We start from the raw sequence: 18804 nt of genomic DNA, 5'->3' as shown, positions 1-18804 counted from the left end.
GTCCTGGTGGTTGCCCAATATGGAAAGATGGAGGGCTGGAGCCCCACTGGCTTAGAGGCAGAGTCCTGCTCAAGCGCCACATCTCAGAGGTGCCCTCTGTGCTACGGACTGACAAACATGCTTCTCTCCGTTCCTCAGAACTGCTCAGGCTCGGGGGACTGACTCACGCTCATCTAAATCCACAAGGGGCTGATTTAAAAGTCAGAACACCAACTTATTAATTTACAGTGGGAGATGGGCCCAGCTCAGGGATCAGGGCAGGGTGTTCTAACGTAGGAGAGCGCCCCCAGTGGGACAGCTCCACCCAGGAGACCAAATTAAACATCAGAAGTTGCTGGGTTAGCAAAGATTGAAAGCAAAGAGGGTCAGATTTCCTCATGAGACACTTCTATCCAGCTACCAAAGCCTCGTGAGATACACTGTGCACCCTGCCAGGCACGGACGGCTTTCTAGAGAACCGATGGGAGCAGTGCTGGATAAACACACAGGCACGCTCCTCCTTGAATGTCCCCCCTTGCACAACAATGTGAATATACGTAACACAACTGAACTGTACACTTAAAAATGGCTAAGATGGCAAACTTTATGTTATGTGTATTTTTACCACCCTAATGAAGAAAAAGAAGGTCCCCTCCGGTGGGCTGAACTGCTTTCACATATCATATTGTAAAACGTTGACGTGAGACCCTGGCTTGCTGTGTGTTCGTGTGCTTTTAGCCTTTGTGACTCTTGGCCCAATTAGGATTTCACTGGCCAGGTTGAGGCAGGCCTGGCCACGATTTTGCCAGAGTTCAAACTGATGGTGCCCTTTTGCAATTCTACACATTCTTTTCAGGTCAGGTACCCTTGGAATTCTGGAATGAGGTCAGTGTGAAACTGGTAACAACCAACAGATAACAGAGTGAGGCTGTCCTTCTCCGTATGTCTTCTAGGAGACAGGTGACCAGGGTATGACTTCCCACCTTCAGAGGACCGGAAGAAAGTGTGCCCTGTGCACAAACAGGCATTCATGGAGGACTGTACAGTTCAGTTGTGTTACGTATATTCACATTGTTGTGCAACCAAGTCCATGAGCTCTTTTCATCTTGTAATAGTGAAACTCCGTAGCTGTTAAGCAACAACACTCCATTCCTTTCCCTCCCCCAGCCTCTGGCAACCATTCCATTTTGCTGTCCTTGTGGATTTGACTCCTCTAGGTACCTCATAAAAGTGGCATCAGACAGTATTTGTCCACTTCTCAGTTACTGTGAATAATGCTGCATTCACTGGTGTACAAGGACCTATGCAAGTCCCTGCTTTCAATTCTTCTGGATACCCTGAGGTGGAATTGCTAGATCATATGGTAATTCCATTTCTAATTTTTTGAGGAACATTATACTGTTTTCCATCAGAGCTATACCATTTTACCTTCCCAACTTCTCTACATCCTTGCCAACACGTATTTTCTGTCGTTTTTTTCATAGTTAGCCATCTCAGTGGGAGTGAAGTGGATTGGGGAGAACCTTCTAAATGCATCTCAAAATACTCAGGTACCAAAATCCTAAGTTAGGGCTTTAAAATTCCTGGATTCCGAGGAGATACACGGCTCTACAGCCCATGTCGTTTGCTGCAGATACTCCATGAGGCATTAACTCTCCTTTAAGGGAGAGCATTAACTCCATCTAGCAGGACAGTCCACTGAAGCTCCAAACAGCAAAGCAGCTTGCCCAAGGGAGCGGGAGGGCCACAACCAGGCTCATACCCTCTGACCATGCTCTTCCACTATCCTCTCTAGTACCACACTTGGAGGACTGTGGCAATGCAAAGAAAAGGCTTAACCTATTGGATTAAAACAATGCTAAATACAAACCTGCTGAGCAGAACGCCACGTCAGCTCCCTAAGGGAGCCAAACTTCTAGAAGGCTGAGATCTGAACCGGGAGACTGGCGCTTATTTACCATAAACCTCCAAGGAGGCAGTGGCCAGCATGTCCCTGAAGGACAGTGCTGTGAGTGCCGCTAAGGCCACCCAGACAGGGAGAGGGACAGGTCCGGGGGCTGATTCACATGGCTCACTTGTGGGAACCGTCACACCGGAGGAAGGACAGGGATTAAAGAGTTAGAACCAGCTTGAGCCTGCTCAACGAGTACCTAAATAGCAATTCACAGACTTGTTTTCCTGGCACAAAAGGGAGAGGGTAGTACCTGCAGTTGGAGCCAAATTCTTGGATGTTTCCTCAGACAACCCAAGGTACTCTCTGATGAGATGACTCAGCTTTTGGTAGGCAACTTCCAGATCATCTACAGTAAGTGAGAAAAGGTACTTTAAGGCAACAGAATCATACCAAAATACAGTCAATTTACAACTGTTGGTGGTAATGATTTTTTTAAGCCACATCTAATGTTGTGACTATTGTGGTAGGCAGAACTCTAAGACTCTCATGACACTTCACCCTCATATAACTGCCTCTCTTCAGTGGGGGCAGAACCTGTGAATGTGAGGGGGTGTTACTCCTGTGATTATGTCACGTCAAATGGCAAAAGGGATTTTTGCAAATGTAATGAAAGTTACTCATCAGTTGAGTTTGGGCCAGTCAGAAGGTAGACTACCCAGGTGGGCCTACACATGATCACAGGAGCCCCATAAAGGAAGAGAGTTTTCTGGTAGAAGAGGAAAGCAGAGACTTGAAGCATGAGGAGAATGTGATGTGCCATTACCAGCTTGAAGACAGAAGGGCCACATGCACAGGACCTGGGAGCAGCCTCTAGGACAGAGGGCAACCCCTGGCAGGGAGCCAACAAAAGAAGCAGGGACCCCAGTCCTACAAGAAACTGCAGTCAGCCAACAGTTAAGAATGTACGTTAGAGAGGATTTTCCCCCAGTGACCTTACACTTCAAAAATAAAACTTTGCTGAAAGTTACTGACCTGCATTGATGATTGCATCAAAATATCCTGGAAATTTCTGGTTGATTTTAATATAAAGGTCCACTCTAGAGACAGCAAATTCAATCTCTACACGACTAAATAATCCTTTTCTCCGCAAATATCCCTCATATTTTTCCTTGTTCATGGGCACCACCAGGATATATCGAGGCTCAAAATAGGAAAATTTCAAACTTCTTACACCCTATTTGTTTAAAGAAAAGGGAATAAATTAGAACCAGATACACAATTTAGAAATCATGTTGGAGACATCTGACAACATAGGTGTAATAAGTAGTCTTGTATTAAAAGATTTATTTGGACAATTAGCTATTATTTTCCTGTAAACATCTCAAAGTTGGATTACTTCCCTTTGTTCATCAAATATTGTTATTGGAAAATAAAATAACTACCTGGTTATCCTCTAACTAACTACTCTAATAAACATGATGGTTAAAAAAGAAAATTGCTAGGGGTCCCTGGGTGGCTCAGTCGGTTAGGTGTCCGACTCTTGATTTTAGCTCAGGTCATGATCTCAGGATCATGACATCGAGCCCAGTTTTGGGCTCCACACTGGGCATGGGGCCTGCTTGAGATTCTCTCTGCCTCTCCATTCCCCCCTCCCTGTTCATGCTCTCTTTAAAAAAAAAAAAAGAAGAAGAAAGAAAAACAAAAAGAAAATTGCCAGAATAAAACAGGTACATTCACAGTAGTGCTGCATCTTTAGTACTGAAAAGTAATTTCTTTTTTTCTTTTTTCAGATTTTATTTTTAAGGAATCTCTATACCCAATGTGGGCTCAAACTTACAACCCAGAGATCAAGAGTTGCATGCTCTACAGAGTGAGCCAGCCAGGCACCCCACTCAGAAGTAATTTCAAGTCTACATTTAAAAGAGCACCCTTACAGCTCCAGGAGATAAAGATCTTACCAGGGAAAAAAGGCTCCTCTGTTACCCCTTTGTCATCTCCTTGGGACCGGTCCTATTCCTAAACCAGCAACCTGGCTGGATGGTTCCTATTACATCTCACAGCTTCTACCCAGAGCAAGGGAGAGCCAAGCTGCCAGGAGCTCATGCCAAGAAGCAGGGCTGGGTGGTGGTCTGTGGATCAGGAGGGCTGGGTGGTGAATAACTGCGGCTCCCCAGCTCCTGCAGACCGCGAGCAAATCCCACAATTGCTCCCCGAGCACTAATTTCCTCCTAGCTGAAATGCAAGAGCCCTTCCAAATGAACCCTAAAGCTCCTTCCTCCTCGATCCCATCATCAGTAGTTTAGTTTAACATTCAAAATCTTTGTTTTAAACATTCAGCGGGGGGAGTGGGAGTGAAATATGGGATCTTTTAAAAAATAATTTCTAAAAGTGTCAATGACTAGAGCAGTTCGGAGAAATGCTTTCGCTTGGGAGAATCAGGGACATCAGGCCTGGTTTATAGAGTCAACCTCTTGAAAATGAGTAGGAGAAAGTTCTCAGGGAGGAAAAAGACAGGAGCCAGCACTCAGAGAACCAGTGAACTGGAAGAAGGTAAGCACAAGGAGCTGGAGAGTTTCTGCCTTGTCCGAGGAAGATATTTTTGGTTATTAACATAGAAACACAGGAAACCTCCTTAAAGATGCAAACGTCATCAATTGTGGAAAGATGAGAACTGCAGGATTTTGAAGTTAGAAAAACTGAAGAGCTGGAAGAAACGTGACCAGTTTCACTGAAGTGAGGCAACGCCCCAATCCAAGGAGCCAAAAAGGAGTCAGTCTCCTCCTCCTCTGCCCAGTTACAAAGGAGACAAGTTTTAAAGAAGTTTCTGAGTCGATAGTAAAGGAATATCTGACCAGCCCAGATTCTGTTTTCTATAAGTTTGGTCTAATGGAATCATTTTTCTAACTTTTTTCTCTGACTACAAAACTGTTAGACCGTTCGGTGAAGGTACCTTAAAAAGACGATCAACTGTCTTTAAAGACTTCACATAGTTAATAAAGCTATCTATTTTTAAAACAAGTAAGTAGGATAGTCATGGTTTTACTCTGGATCTGGATTGGAGAGAAACTTCTGCATATTCTAATTACAGAAGGTCACTGGGGAGGATGGGATATGGGGGCAGAGAGGGAAGTCTCCTGAATTCTGCAAGTCTAAATCGCTCAGAGCTGGAAAGGATTGGAACCAGCGAGCAAGGGGGGGGGTCAATGAGGGCATAGCGCACACGTCTCCCCCGAGGAAGCAGAGAACAAGGGCGGCTGTGCAGAGCTGCCCAGGCACGTCCTGAGGGGGCCACGCACCTGCCCCACAGCCTGTGAGAAGGACCTTTACCTCGTATCACTTTATATAAACAGAGACCATGCCCTAAAAGGGATAATTTGGTGAGGAAATTAACTTAGAAAGTAAATTCCGAGGAGCACTTCTACCCCGAGGGTACGTGCAAGCCACGTCTTATAGAGTAACTCCTGTCATTTAAGTGTTCATGTCTGGCCCCCCCCCATAGGAACTATAAGCTTCCCCCTGTGCCTGGCAGTGTGCTACCTGCATTCGTAGCCCTCTCCTCAGCCCCAAATATATATATACAGACTCACACACACACACACGCATTAAAATAAATTGAATGAAAAAACACTTACTTCTATTTCCATGTGAATACAGCTTGCTAAACCGTCTCTGGCGATACCTTCTATGGTGTCCCTATTTAATCCATAACTGTGATTACCATAATTAAATGTTAGAATAAACTTCCCCTGAAATTTGAGTACAGAGATTTTCATATAACAGCTGCCATAACGAAAGTTAACATAAATGAAATTATTTGATGTCTTACTTTTATATGCTTCCATAAAACTTACAAATCGAAGGCTGACGATGGGCTTATGAAACTTAATATCAAAATGTGGTAGAGAAATTTATTCAGAAGTCTCAGCTGGCAAAAAAAAAATTAAGTTTTTGGAGCTCCCGGAGTCTGCTGACAAAAGACGTGGGGAGGGCGAAGGCACTGAAGCTTCTGGTAGAACAGATCATTTTGCTTGTTTACCTGCTTCCTTGCCAAACCTGCACCATAAACGGTCATTACTTGAGAAAGCAAAACCGACAGCTCGCCCTTTGCCATGTCAGCTATGCAGGTAGGCCAGGTACCCCAGAAAAAGCTCCCATTCTTGAAAGCCCTGCATTCCCAGATAAGCCTGAAGGCCATGAATTACAGGGACATCCAAAACCCTTTGCATCCTGAGATAAGCCATGAAAAACAGACCCAATTCTGTTTTTCCTTATAAAACACAGCTTTTTATTGACACTGCCCCAAGTGTTTTTCAACAGAATTGCTGTGTGCCCTATAGTCATTTGAGGTTTAAATACTGCCTTCTATCTACATTCTGGAAGCCCAGTTCTTCCCAAAGCTGTACTCCCTTGCAAAACAGTCCAAGTTAAAACATGCCTCTCGAAGTTGACCTTTTCTTTGACAATGTTATATTTATTAAGCTACCAGGTCTCATCTAAACTGGAAAGCTGGTCGCAAAAGAAGGAATAAAAATATGGATGATCTTGGCAACTGTGGCTCCTCATGCATGGGATTTTGGAAGAAATGATGAAATGAAAACTTGCAGGGCTGAATCCCATCAACTGAATCCCATCGAATGGCGGCATCATCATTAAGAACAGTAGCAATTAGGAGTCCTTTATGCTACTTCTGCCTCCTGGCCCCAGACATCCTGGAGATTTGGGGATCGGGGACAGGCTATCTGTCCTGGGACGGGGGGCCTGGAAGTCCATGAGACACAAAATATCTGCTGTGGTGGGGTGGGTCTCTAGTGAATGTGTCTGCTAGGAGTGATAAGGAAAATCTACACACCTCGTAATCCAAAGAAGTTTATATCATGCATTCTAAACGTTAAAAACTCAACAATAAATATCCTAATATTTTACTCCTTCAATGTCATACCTTCTTTGTTCTTTGGAGCAAATACTAGGACATCTTTTATATATATACATATATATATACATATACATATATATATATATATATATATATATATAGGTAGATAAGATACTGAATCTCCCATCAGGTATATACTTTTTCTTGTTTACTGTGATTCGCCCTGTTTTCAAAATGTATTTTTTTTTGGAGGTGGGCGAGGGGCAGAGGGAGAGAGAGAACCTTAAGCAGGCTCCATGCCCCGTGTGGAGCCTGACACGGGGCTCAATCTCACAATCCAGAGATCATGACCTAAGCCGCAATCAAGAGTTGGACATTTAACCAACTGAGCCATGGAGGTGCCCCTCAAAATGTACTCTTGAATCACGTTTCAGATACATACTACGCATCTGTTTACTTGTGTGTACACAGGTGCACACAAGGGCCTCCCTCTGTGGACCCCAAAGATATTTCCTGGGAGAATGCAGAGCTGGGAAGAATCTGACATTGTGCTTTTATATATAAAACAGGCTTTGTTAATCTTTTTTTAAAGAATTGAGATTAAGCGGTCCTCCAGCTTCTGGCTGGGGATACATCTTCCTGCTTGCGGATTTCTTAGTAAACAGCAGTAATCATATTTCAGGAGACTCCAGGTCTGTGATCTTACTTCAATAAGAGAGGAAGAGTATCTTCAGGGAAGTGACTGCATTTATGTCCTTAAGAAAGGTTCACGTGTCTGTAGGCATGTGGTGGGGTGGCAATTCCACGTGTTGGTGATGAGGGAATGGAGGAGTGGGTGGGTGTGACTGTCCACAGGAGGTGTCCAGGGCCTGGGTACGGCAGGGTAGACTGCCAAGGTGGGGTGGCAGGTGGTCTGGGTGGCTGTTCCGGGGAGGGGGGTTGTATATACAGACGGCTGAATGTGTTGGTGTGACCAGAGAAGCTGACAATATGTCATGAGTTATAACCTCTAGGTTTGCCTCTTTTTTTTTATTTTTAAAGATTTTATTTATTTGACAGAGACACAGTGAGAGAGGGAACACAAGCAGGGGGAGTGGGAGAGGGAGCAGCAGGCTTCCCGCTGAGCAAGGAGCCCGATGCGGGGCTCCATCCCAGGACTCTGAGATCATGACCTGAGCCAAAGGCAGACACTTAACGACTGAGCCATCCAGGCGTCCCACTAGGTTTGCCTCTTAGAAACAGTCTCTAGCTCGCTTTAAGGAAAAGGAGCTCAGAAGCAAAATTCAAATTGAAGAAAATGACATTATACTGAAGTAATATACGTTAGAAGAAGCAGTAAAAACAAGGACTACGCACCCGTACAAGGATTTTGTAGAGGGAGTCAAACTGTAAAACCAAATATGGTGTGTAAGTACAGCGATTTCTTAGACTAGGAATTGAACCAGACTTACTTACTACCGATCCAATGAGGTATGGAACGTCAGGGGAGCATATGGGGTACTGAGAACAGATGAACTGAACCAAGAAAAAAATGCCTCAGACTCTAACAAGAGAAATTAACATGAATTTCGGGAACTAGCTGTCTTTCAACCCAAAGAGTCCTAAAGGAATCCTTCTTACTAATATCAAGATAATGCTTCCTATCTCTATTAAGGCTTTTAGAAATATAAAAATCCCAAAGTACTCTGGATACATTCAAATGAACTACCAAAATACAGCCCTAGGAGAGAAGATTATAAAGAATCTCCAAGATGTTCTTTTGACAAGGTTAGAGGGGAAATGGCCTAGGGATTACAGGACTTTCTCACTTGGGTTTCTCTGTGAACGCAAGAGAAAACATGCACTATGTGTAAAGCTGGCCATTCAAAATTAAACTCATAGAAACTGCAGATCCCATGCTTAATTGTACCACAATTACCTGCACTGATGTGTAATGTGGAAGATTAAGGCTATATATGTGTCCAGGACAGGCAACTGAATGAGACACACCATGATGAAATGACGCTTAGAGCTACAACCAGTAGAAAGCACCAGTGATGGGGTGCCTGGGTGGCTCAGTCGGTTGAGGGTCCAACTCTTGGTTTCAGCTCAGGTCCTGAGATCGAGCCCCGCATCAGGCTCTGCACTCAGCGTGGAGTCTGCTTGTCCCTCTCCCTCTGCTCTTCCCCCTGTTCTCTCTCTCATAAATAAATATAGAATCTTAAAAAGAAAAAAAAAAAGCATCAGTGATAGCAAACAGGAGTGGTTTCTGGACAGAAAACTCCAACACCAAGGGAGGCTCAATTCATAAGCTTCGCACATCAGCTCTGTCTGTGAGAGTTGCCTATCTTGAGTAAAGTCTGATTAATAACAGCAGCGCATGATAAACACAGATCACAAGAACTTTTCGTAGTGCTCTCATTTCCATTTTTTTAAAACGTCTACTCATTGAGCTTTACTGAAAATTTACAACATTCTCTCCAAGATCCTAAAATAAAGCTGCATGTCAACAAGGATGTATACCTGGCTTAAGAAAAAACAACCCAAAAACACTTCTCTCATAACAAACAACATTTTTCTCTTTGTTATCACTAGTTCCTAATATTGCTACCAGAGGACGTGTGTTTCTTGTGTAATACAGACAAAGGAAAATGTTCTTACCATGTTTAGCATTTCATCAAAAACTTCCTGAGAGATAAAATGATAATCAACTCGATCCCCTTCTCCAAAGTAAGGCGGTCTTGTGGTGTGGCAGGCCCTGAAAACACAGTAGATAACTGGTCTACTTCCAGCAGCTTGGGATTCAAAATGCAAAAGGTCTGGGTAAAAGTAGGTTTTAAAAAGTTGAAATTCATCCACGAATCATGAATTGTGAGGTTAACGAACGTAGTTCTGAAAACACTGTGGTTTTGAAGTGCTAGACTACATTCAGCTGCTACACTCTACAAGGATTAGACAAATTCAGGATTATCCACACCAAATCTTGACCCATTGTTATTGATCACCTCTGAACCACCTCCTCACACACTACTACTTCAGTTCATTACTCATATATTTCCACCCAAGAGTCTTCGTGTTCTCTCTGCTCTGTGGGCATTTCCCCACGCCCCTCCTCATCCCTCACCTGGCTGGCCCACCTGTCTTCCAGGACTCAAGTTAAGTGTCTCCCCCCCGCCTAAAAGCCTTTTTTGACCTCCTATCGTTGAATATGCACCTCTTCTTTACATGCTCATAGCCTCAATGCCTGTCACCGACTGCATCCCAGTTCCTTGCTCAGGACCCCACCTCCTCAGTGCTGTCAGTGCTTATAAACACCAACTATGAGCCTCCCATGGGAAGCCATGAATGGAGTTCTCAGCTCAACCAGAGAGACCCTTTCCAATCACTGTATGCGACAGCATCCCCTCCCCGTCCCCACGCCCCCACTTACTCTCTATCACCAAAACTGCCTTCCTTTATCCACATATCAGGGTTTTCCCTGTCTTCCCCAGCAGGACGTACAACTCATGAGGAGAGAGGACTTTATCTTGTTCATCTTATTTGCTACTGCATTCCCCAAGCCTGGCCCCCATGCAGGCAGTTGCTAGTTATCTGTAACATGAACCAGTAAATGACACCTGTGAGGGGGGTAACAGGCGTGACCAACTCCATTTGGTGGAAGACAATAAAGATGGCTCGTCTAAGGCCACAGAGCCGACCAGTGTCAGTCCCAGAAATAGACAATGGGGTCCCAACTAGCCCACGACTCTTGATTTCATACCATTCTGACTCCCTAGTGTTAAGTTTGGGGAATGCAATGCAAACTGATCTTTGTAGTATCCTGTAGTTTTTAAAGGAGAAGATGAGAATAGCTAGACATTTGACATGTTATTTCATTCCTTCCTCACAAAAAACCATGAGGCGAGTATTGCCATTTCCATTTTACAGATGATGAAACTGAGGCACAGGAATTAAGTAAGGGGACTAAATAACAACGCCAAGGCGACTCTGCGTCAATTCCTTTTACTATCGCGCCAAGAGCGTAGAGGTGTAACCTCAAAAGCCTCTCCTGTTACAGAGTCCAATTTCTATAATTTGTACCGCTGTTCCCCTTCCATTATCATGAAGAATTAACTAGACTAGGGCACCTGGGTGGCTCAGTTGGTTGGGCGGCTGCCTTCGGCTCAGGTCATGATCCTGGAGTCCCTGGATTGAGTCCCGCATCGGGCTCCCTGCTCGGCGGGGAGTCTCCTTCTCCCTCTGACCCTAACCCCTCTCATGTGCTCTCTCTCATTCTCTCTCTCTCTCAAATAAATAAATAAAATCTTTAAAAAAAAAATTAACTAGACTAGTAAATTTTAAGTTCTTAACATTGTATTTAAATTACAGACCCAGGAAGGAGAGTATATTCTAAGAAAAGACTGTCAAAACACATGGTATTTGTTTTGCTGTGTGAATATACTGGCATTTCTTCACACACCGTGGCAGGGCCCTGGGACCCTCTGTCTATTGGTGTCCTCGACAGGCGGGGAAGATAATTCAGGGACTTGGCATCCTGCGCTGTACACCCTTAGCGTAGCCTTCACACGCAGTGTTGGATTTTCATTTTCCAACAAAGGAATTGAGCGGCAGGAATTTTTTCAGTATTTCTAAAAGGAAGACAAAGCAAAGAAGTAATTTGAAGCTTCTAGGCAGGTAAATAGAGAGAAGGCTTCAGTGAGGTGGAGAATGCGGGTGACAGAGCCTGTATCCGCCGCAGAACCTTCTATTACAAAGGACCTAAGATGACCTGTGGGTTTTTGAATCCTGTCATCCAATTTTCACATGCAGAAATGTTCGCTGTGGAGTATGCTGCCCAAATGTGAACATCTTAAAAAGGAACTTCTGCACAGTGAAAGCAGTGTTTCACTAAACTTAGAAAAAAAATGATGCCAAATTTTAGACAAAGAAATCTGCTTGGGCCATCACCTTCGGTGTCCTTCTTCTCCCTGGTCTCAGTACAATTCCATTTGTAATTTAGATTTCCATGAGTTTCTTATTTACCAATTAATTTACTAGTTAAGTCATGGTGAATTAGTTAACTCATGGTTTGCAATGGGAGCCACACCAAAGAAGTGAGTTAGAGATGAACGCCAGACTACAACACTGGGCCTGAGAGTCTAAGAGTGAGTTTAGACATTCAAAAGGCCCGTTCATGGGCCAGCTGTCCTGGAGGATCCTAACAAATCAAGTCTATGGAGAAGAGGAGATGATCAGGAAGGGAAGGAATCCGCAAGGTCAGACCAAACAGTGGAATGGCAAAATATTCAGGGAAATGCAATAGGAAGAAAAGATGTCTGAGAAGAGCTAGCAGCTGGAGGAGGAGTAGAAATTTTTTGAGTTTGATTCAGAAGCATGCAGTTTTAGAATTTCCATTCTGGACCAGATGGCCTCAGGAAATAACAAACTTCTTGTTACTGCAAATATTTAGGTAGAGGTTTAGCTGTGAGCCCATCTAAATTCAAGCACGTGTTGTGATGAGCACTGGGTGTTATGCGCAACTGATGAATCGTTGAACACGACATCAGAAACTAATGATGTACTAGATGCTGGCTAGCTGAACATAATAAAAAAAAAATGTAATCACATGGGGAAAAAAAAAGATAAATAAAAAATTAAAAATAAATAAATTCAAGCACAGGATGGCACGCCGTATTGTTAGTAAGTGAACTCTTTCAAAGGCTATTCACAAGAGCCCAGGTCTTCCTAGGGCATTCAGTAGGAACATTAAATTGGTCCTAACCCTCAGTGCAAACATACATCAGTTAACTGCTGGGCATTTAAAGAGATCATCAGCACGTCTGAGTATCCCATTCCAGGAAGCCACTGCCCTGTCCGCTTTCCAGTAATGGCATGCTGCTTTTTAACTTATGCCTTCGTGAGCTGTGACTGTACCCCAGCTGGTCCCCCTGTCCCCAGTCCCGCCCCCCCCCCCCCCCCCGGCCGAGCTTCCCACAGGGCACACTTTCTGGAATGCAGCAGTCCTCGTGACACTCCCTGCTTACAAATCCTTTACGCTCAGACTCCTGCCGTGTCTCTGGTCTGGTCTTCTGCTGTCTTCTTGCCTACTTCCAGTACTCCGGCCCGTACTTACAGCTCATCAGACCTGCCTGTCGCTCCTCCCGCCTGGAAGGCGCTCCTGCTCAAGTTCCACATCCCATGTGTCTTCCACATCTTCTATCCCAGAGGCTCTTTACTCCCCTCAGCACAGCACCCATCAAACCATCCTGTTAGCCAGCACTGACCTGCCTGAATCCAATGCTAGATGGTAAGCTCCCAGGACAAGACCCACGCCTGTCTGTTCTACAGTTGCTGCTGGCACATGGCTGGTGCTCAATAAACACTGATTAGGTGAACAAATGAACCATTCTACTGGTTTGTCACATCGGGATAAACAGACCTTAGATTATTAGACTGCATGAAGGCAGCTGCAGCTCATACATCTCATTTAGCTAAAGAGCTGTGGTCTTTTACTTTACTGCACTATCGTACTAAAAGTAAAGATGTTTAGTAGTCACATCAAGAAAAAGGTTATAAAAAGAGAGACTGCTGTAAAATGGAGATCTCAGAAAGAAGAAGAAAGTTTTCCTTTCATGACTCTTCAGCTCACTCTTAAACCTGGAAGTTGGACAGGTGTACCAGCATTGTTTTATGTTTCTCTCATTATTCATTACTCTGCCAGGGAGCCACTGGTTTGTGTGATAATATTAAGGTTGGAAATAGATTTTGAAGGCAGTAAATTCCTGTCTCCATGTAGAACTAATAGAGGTAAAGAAAGAACAACCAACCTATTTCTAAAACCAAGAATAGAAAAATCAAAACCTAAAACGAGAACAAGATCTCTCAGCTATTCTAATACTTGTTAGACCACCACGTTATGCTTTTAATACTGATATATCCGGATATACAACTTAGTGTGTGAGAATTTCACTGAATGTCTCAGTCGTGGGTCAATGTAATTTAAAAAAGGGAAGACAGAATACCATGAGAAAATGAAATAGATGGGAAAGAAGATTCAAGCAAATGGCAGAGAAAGTGCCTTTGTAAATACTTGTATGTTTCATGATGAAACTGTTTTCATGCCTTCCCCCCATTTAATTAAAAAATCAATAAAAATTATGTTGGATAAGGAATTAAAAAACCTAAATAAGAGCAATGACTTGCCTCTGAGGATGTGCTTTGGTTTTATCATTTGTTTTAATTAGAAAGTTGCTGCATGTAAAGTAGTCCTGCCTTACCTTCTCCACAGATGACATTACTAGCTATCTAGTACTTTTTTTTTAATCCAATGATATGATCTTTGATCCATGCCTCGATGGAATTTTTAGAATGATGTGCCACTGAGCAAGCCCCGATCTCTGCCTCCAAGGGGACGCCAGTGAACGGCGGGCCAGTGCTTCGGAGCCTGCGGGGGAGGTGGGGGAGTGAGTAGGCAGTTAGGAGTGTCTTTCCACACGTGCCACTAATTCCATCCGGAGGAGAACGACGGCAGCAGCAGTAACCCTGCAGGCACGAAGCTAGTCTTAAGGTTCTGTTTCACTGCCTTGTGCCTCCATACAAACTATGCACGACACTAATTAAAGGTCTGAGTTCCCCACTAGATTACAATTCTCATTAAAGCGAGGACATTGTCAATCTTGTTCTCGCTGTATCTTCAGGGCTTAGCACATGGGAGGAATTCAATAAATATTTACTGAAAGAATTGGTCAACAAATGAATGAATCCATTCATGTCCCCATATATCCATCAGTGGTAGTTGTGGAAAATCACCTCTGTTTCTTGTCACAGTAATTTCCCATGAAATGTGGCTTACAATACCCTTAATTCATTCATCCCGTGCTCTCACTCAATCTGTCACTTGGTTAACAAGTATTTCTCATGTAGGTATTAAGTGCCTGGTCATCTGCTGAACTCCGAGAACCAAACAGTGGGCAAAGCTGACACTGGTCCATACCCTCCTTGGGCTTACAGATGAGTAGGGAAGACAAACATTAAATCAATCGATCACAAGCATGATGGATAAGCATTCTAATGGGGGGAAGTGGGATTTAATAAAAATGAATAAGAAGAAGGCCCATCCAGGTGAGAAGAGAGAGGCAGACTGACTCACAATCTTAGTAATGAGTTAATGAACACCTCCGAGAACACATCTGATCCCGCACGCCTCCGTAACGTGTATCACAAACACATCTGAAGGACCTGGCTCTCAACCTTTACAACATAATTAAAAGGAATTTTAATCCGAGAAAGCCTTTGTTCCCAGCATTCTGGTTTGCTAAAAGTTCCGGGTTTACATTGGCACTATAGTTGGGATATACCTCTCTGACCGACTTTGACCTTCCATTCATTTCGTTCTACTTATCTTTCAAAACAGGGTTGGTACCCCTATACAGGCAAAATGGCACTCTATACTTTTTTATTCTAATGTTAAGTTTTAATTTATTTTTGTTACTTCAGGGGGCTTAAAATATATTAGTAAATAAATCATTCTATATATTTGGATCCCAGAGTTGTTCAAATGAGGGATGTAATTTTAGATATCTAAGTAAATGGACCTTTTTTTTTTTTTTAAAGATTTTATTTATTTGACAGAGAGAGACACAGCAAGAGAGGGAACACAAGCAGGGGGAGTGGGAGAGGGAGAAGCAGGCTTCCCGCAGAGCGGGGAGCCCGATGCGGGGCTCGATCCCAGGACCCTGGGATCATGACCTGAGCCAAAGGCAGACGCTTAACCATCTGAGCCACCCAGGCACCCCTAAATGGACCTGTTTCAAATAGTATTTACATTGTTTGAACATATATAGCTTAAGGGAAGGAAAGGCATTAGAAAATAATTTGCATTTATTTTTCTTGCTGTCCGAAATAGCTTTGCAATCCCCTCCTCCGGTCACCGACAAACATTTCTAATCTAAAGGTAATTGCTTTGCCATAGGTAAAAATTAAGAGGAAACCAGTTTAAAAGACCACAGTGGTGACTCTAACTCTGACTCCCAGAATCCTTTAAGTAGTCTGTAAGTCCAGCTGAAGATTTTTTTTGAATGGTCCTCATGTTTTTGATATTCTCCTCTATTTTAACTGGACCATGAGGGAATCACACAGCAAAACGTTTGCTCCAGAAAACGGGAGTGCACTGAATGCTAGCCCGAGGGAAAGGAAAGGAAAGGAAAAACATTTGCCGTCATTTCTCTTTCCTTCCTCCTGAAATAGGCCTCAAAAGAGGACGCCCCAAGTGGAGATGAGGAAGTGGAGGTGCAGTCGGTGTGAGTCCAGCGGAGGAGGGGAGAGGAGCTTACAGGTCCTCCGAGCACCGAGCCCGCCACCTGTCACCACACTATCCGTGCTGTGGCGTCCCGTGGCCACAGGACAAGCCCGGGCTCCGACGCCACCACGCTTCACTAAAAACACGTGGATCTTCAACCCTTGGAGAGTGATGTGAGCTGTCAGTGAAGAAAGGTAAACATTTGGAGGAATAAAGTACAACAAATAAATAAAGTACAGGGTATCTATCACAGTGTAATAAACGGCAAAGAAGCTGATGAGCCTTCTCTGCACCTTTTTGAGCTTGCTTAAAATTAGCAGCCACAGCTGACAATGTACAGCCTTACACGAACACACTTACCCGTATCGGAAGTACGTGCTGAACTGTCTGCAGAGGTGGTGAGCCAGTTCTCGTTTCCCACAGGCTTCAGGACCAGCTAGCACCAACATGGGATAAGGGGCGTCCAGGCGGGGCAGAGTGCTGGAACATAGGGCAGGCAGTGACGGCCGGTCCTAGTCACATACACGCCCAGAGGGCAGGGGCTGCACCACAGTCACTCCCAAGCCAGGGTCTACACCACAGTCACACCTAAGTTCGTGACTGAGCACGTGCTACCTGCAGGCCCAGGACAGGAGGCTGGTACTACTTTCCTGAGCAAGTTGATGATGATAGGCCAAAAATAATATTCAAAGTGTAGATAACAAGTCAAGTCCAAACGTATGTAAATTTACTTTAACATTTTTAAAAGGAAAAATACAGTAAGATATGTTAGTTCTTGGGTGATAAAGTATTTCCCCAAGAACTTCAAAACGGAAGAAGAATGCTCTCTGAGAGGTAAGCTTTAACATCCATACCCCCTGAATTAGAACACAGATATGCAATGAAAATGGTAATAATTAAAATTTACCTGAGCAATCACTACGTGCCAGGCACTATTCTAGGAATCTGACGGGCATTACCTCATTTAAGTACTACAGGAAGCGGATGAAGATGTTTCTATCATTATCTATCATTATCCCCATTGCATACACAAAGAAACTGAAGTACAGAGAGGTTGATTAACTTGCTCAAGGGACAGCTAATAGCTAAGAGCTAATATAGGCATCTAGGCACGGCTTCTGGGCCTGAAAGACTGGACTAAGGAGTGAAAACATGCTGGCTGGAGTGTGTGAATTCTACTCGTGCCACAACTATAGAAATACAGAATAAAACATATTTTAAAAATACATGCTAAGGTATAGATTCTATGATGAAGAATGGAGGTGGTGGTGGCATCCACAGAAAAAAAGAGAAAAAGTTAAGAGCAAAAGCCCATGGATAACATGTGTAAAAAACCAAATGAGGAAGTATCTCCATGAACCATAAACCCACAAGCCTTGCCCAGTGATGGATGGAATCCTTCCGGGGGGGTGGGGGGGGTCGGGATTTGGGGCAGCAAGTGACAGGCCTGAGGACAAGGGGACCCCAGCAGAGTCAAGGGGTATCCACTGGAAAGCAAGCAGGCAGAAACTGTACATGAGCAAAAATCTGTACATCAGTATTCCTAATAGCTGGATTTGTAATAGCCCTCAGACGGAATCAGCTCAGAAGTCTTTCAAGAGATGAATAGTTATCTTATACTGTATTATTTGTTTCAGAGGTACAGGTCTGTGATCCAACAGTCTTACACAATTCACAGCACTCACCATAGCACAAACCCTTCCCATAGCAGGAAGGGAAAAATGAAGGGGGGGAAATCAGAGGGGGAGACGAGCCATGAGAGACTATGGACTCCGAGAAACAAACTGAGGGTTCTAGAGGGGAGGGAGGTGGGGGGATGGGTTAGCCTGGTGATGGGTATTAAAGAGGGCACGTTCTGCATGGAACACTGGGTGTTATGCACAAACAATGAATCGTGGAACACTACATCAAAAACTAATGACGTAATGTATGGTGATTAACAATAAAATTTAAAAAAAGAGATGAATAGTTAAACTAATCGTGGTGTATCCATACAAGGAATACTACTCAGCAAAAAAAGGAATGAATTATCGGTATATCCAACAACTTGAATGCATCTCCAGGGAATAAGGCTAAGTTAAAAAAAAAAAAGCCAATTCTAAAAGGTTATACACTATATGATTCCATTTGTATAATATTCTTGAAATGACAGCATGATAGAGATGGAGACTAGACTACTGGTTGCCAGGGATTAGGGGGGTTGAAGAGGAAGGAGGTGGCTATGGCTCTAAAAGGGATCCTTGTGACAAAAGTCTTCTGTAGTGGTGCTCATATGATCTACACATGTGACAAAATTGCATAGAACTAAATGCATACATGAGTACATGCAAAGCTGGTCAAATCTGATCAGGTTGGTGGGTTGTATCAATGTCAATTTCCTGGTTTTGATATTCTACTAGAGTTAGGCAAGGTATCACCACTGGGGGAAACATCTAGAATTTCTCTGTATTATCTCTTACACTGCATGTGCATCTAAAATTATCTCAAAGTTATATGCAACTTATGAATCATTGAACACTACGCCAAAAACTAATGATGTACTATATGCGGGCTAATTGAATTTAAATAAAAATAAAAAATAAAATAAAATTATCTGAAAGTAAAAATTTTTAAATGATTTAAGAGAAAAAAAATTGAAAGTGACAAATATTGAATATAGGCCAAGGAGATCTTCTTTCTGAAGGAGAAAACCAAAGCAAAGGAACAGAACAAATATTAAAGACTGTAATTCAAGAAAACTTTCCTAAAATAAAAAAATAAAACTATGCATTGAAATAGTACACAGCATACCTGAGAGTATTA

At 43.3% G+C, this 18804-nt stretch overlaps 1 protein-coding gene across 1 annotated transcript in view; it reads right to left on the bottom strand.

Annotated features, from left to right (window-relative positions):
* LRGUK (leucine rich repeats and guanylate kinase domain containing) overlaps positions 1–18804 on the bottom strand; it is a 102007-nt gene that overhangs the window by 40378 nt on the left and 42825 nt on the right. Inside the window, exons 11-15 of the mRNA XM_021692972.1 lie at positions 16363–16482; positions 9387–9483; positions 5506–5619; positions 2906–3107; positions 2184–2279 (exon numbers count right to left, since the gene is read on the bottom strand). Coding sequence (XP_021548647.1) covers positions 2184–2279; positions 2906–3107; positions 5506–5619; positions 9387–9483; positions 16363–16482 — 629 coding nt within the window. The remainder of the gene's footprint in view (positions 1–2183; positions 2280–2905; positions 3108–5505; positions 5620–9386; positions 9484–16362; positions 16483–18804) is intronic.

This window comes from Neomonachus schauinslandi, chromosome 12, assembly GCF_002201575.2.
Source record: "Neomonachus schauinslandi chromosome 12, ASM220157v2, whole genome shotgun sequence".
NCBI lineage: Eukaryota > Metazoa > Chordata > Mammalia > Carnivora > Phocidae > Neomonachus > Neomonachus schauinslandi.
Note: the sequence above shows the minus strand (reverse complement) of the source record. Positions and strands in the feature narration are given on the sequence as shown.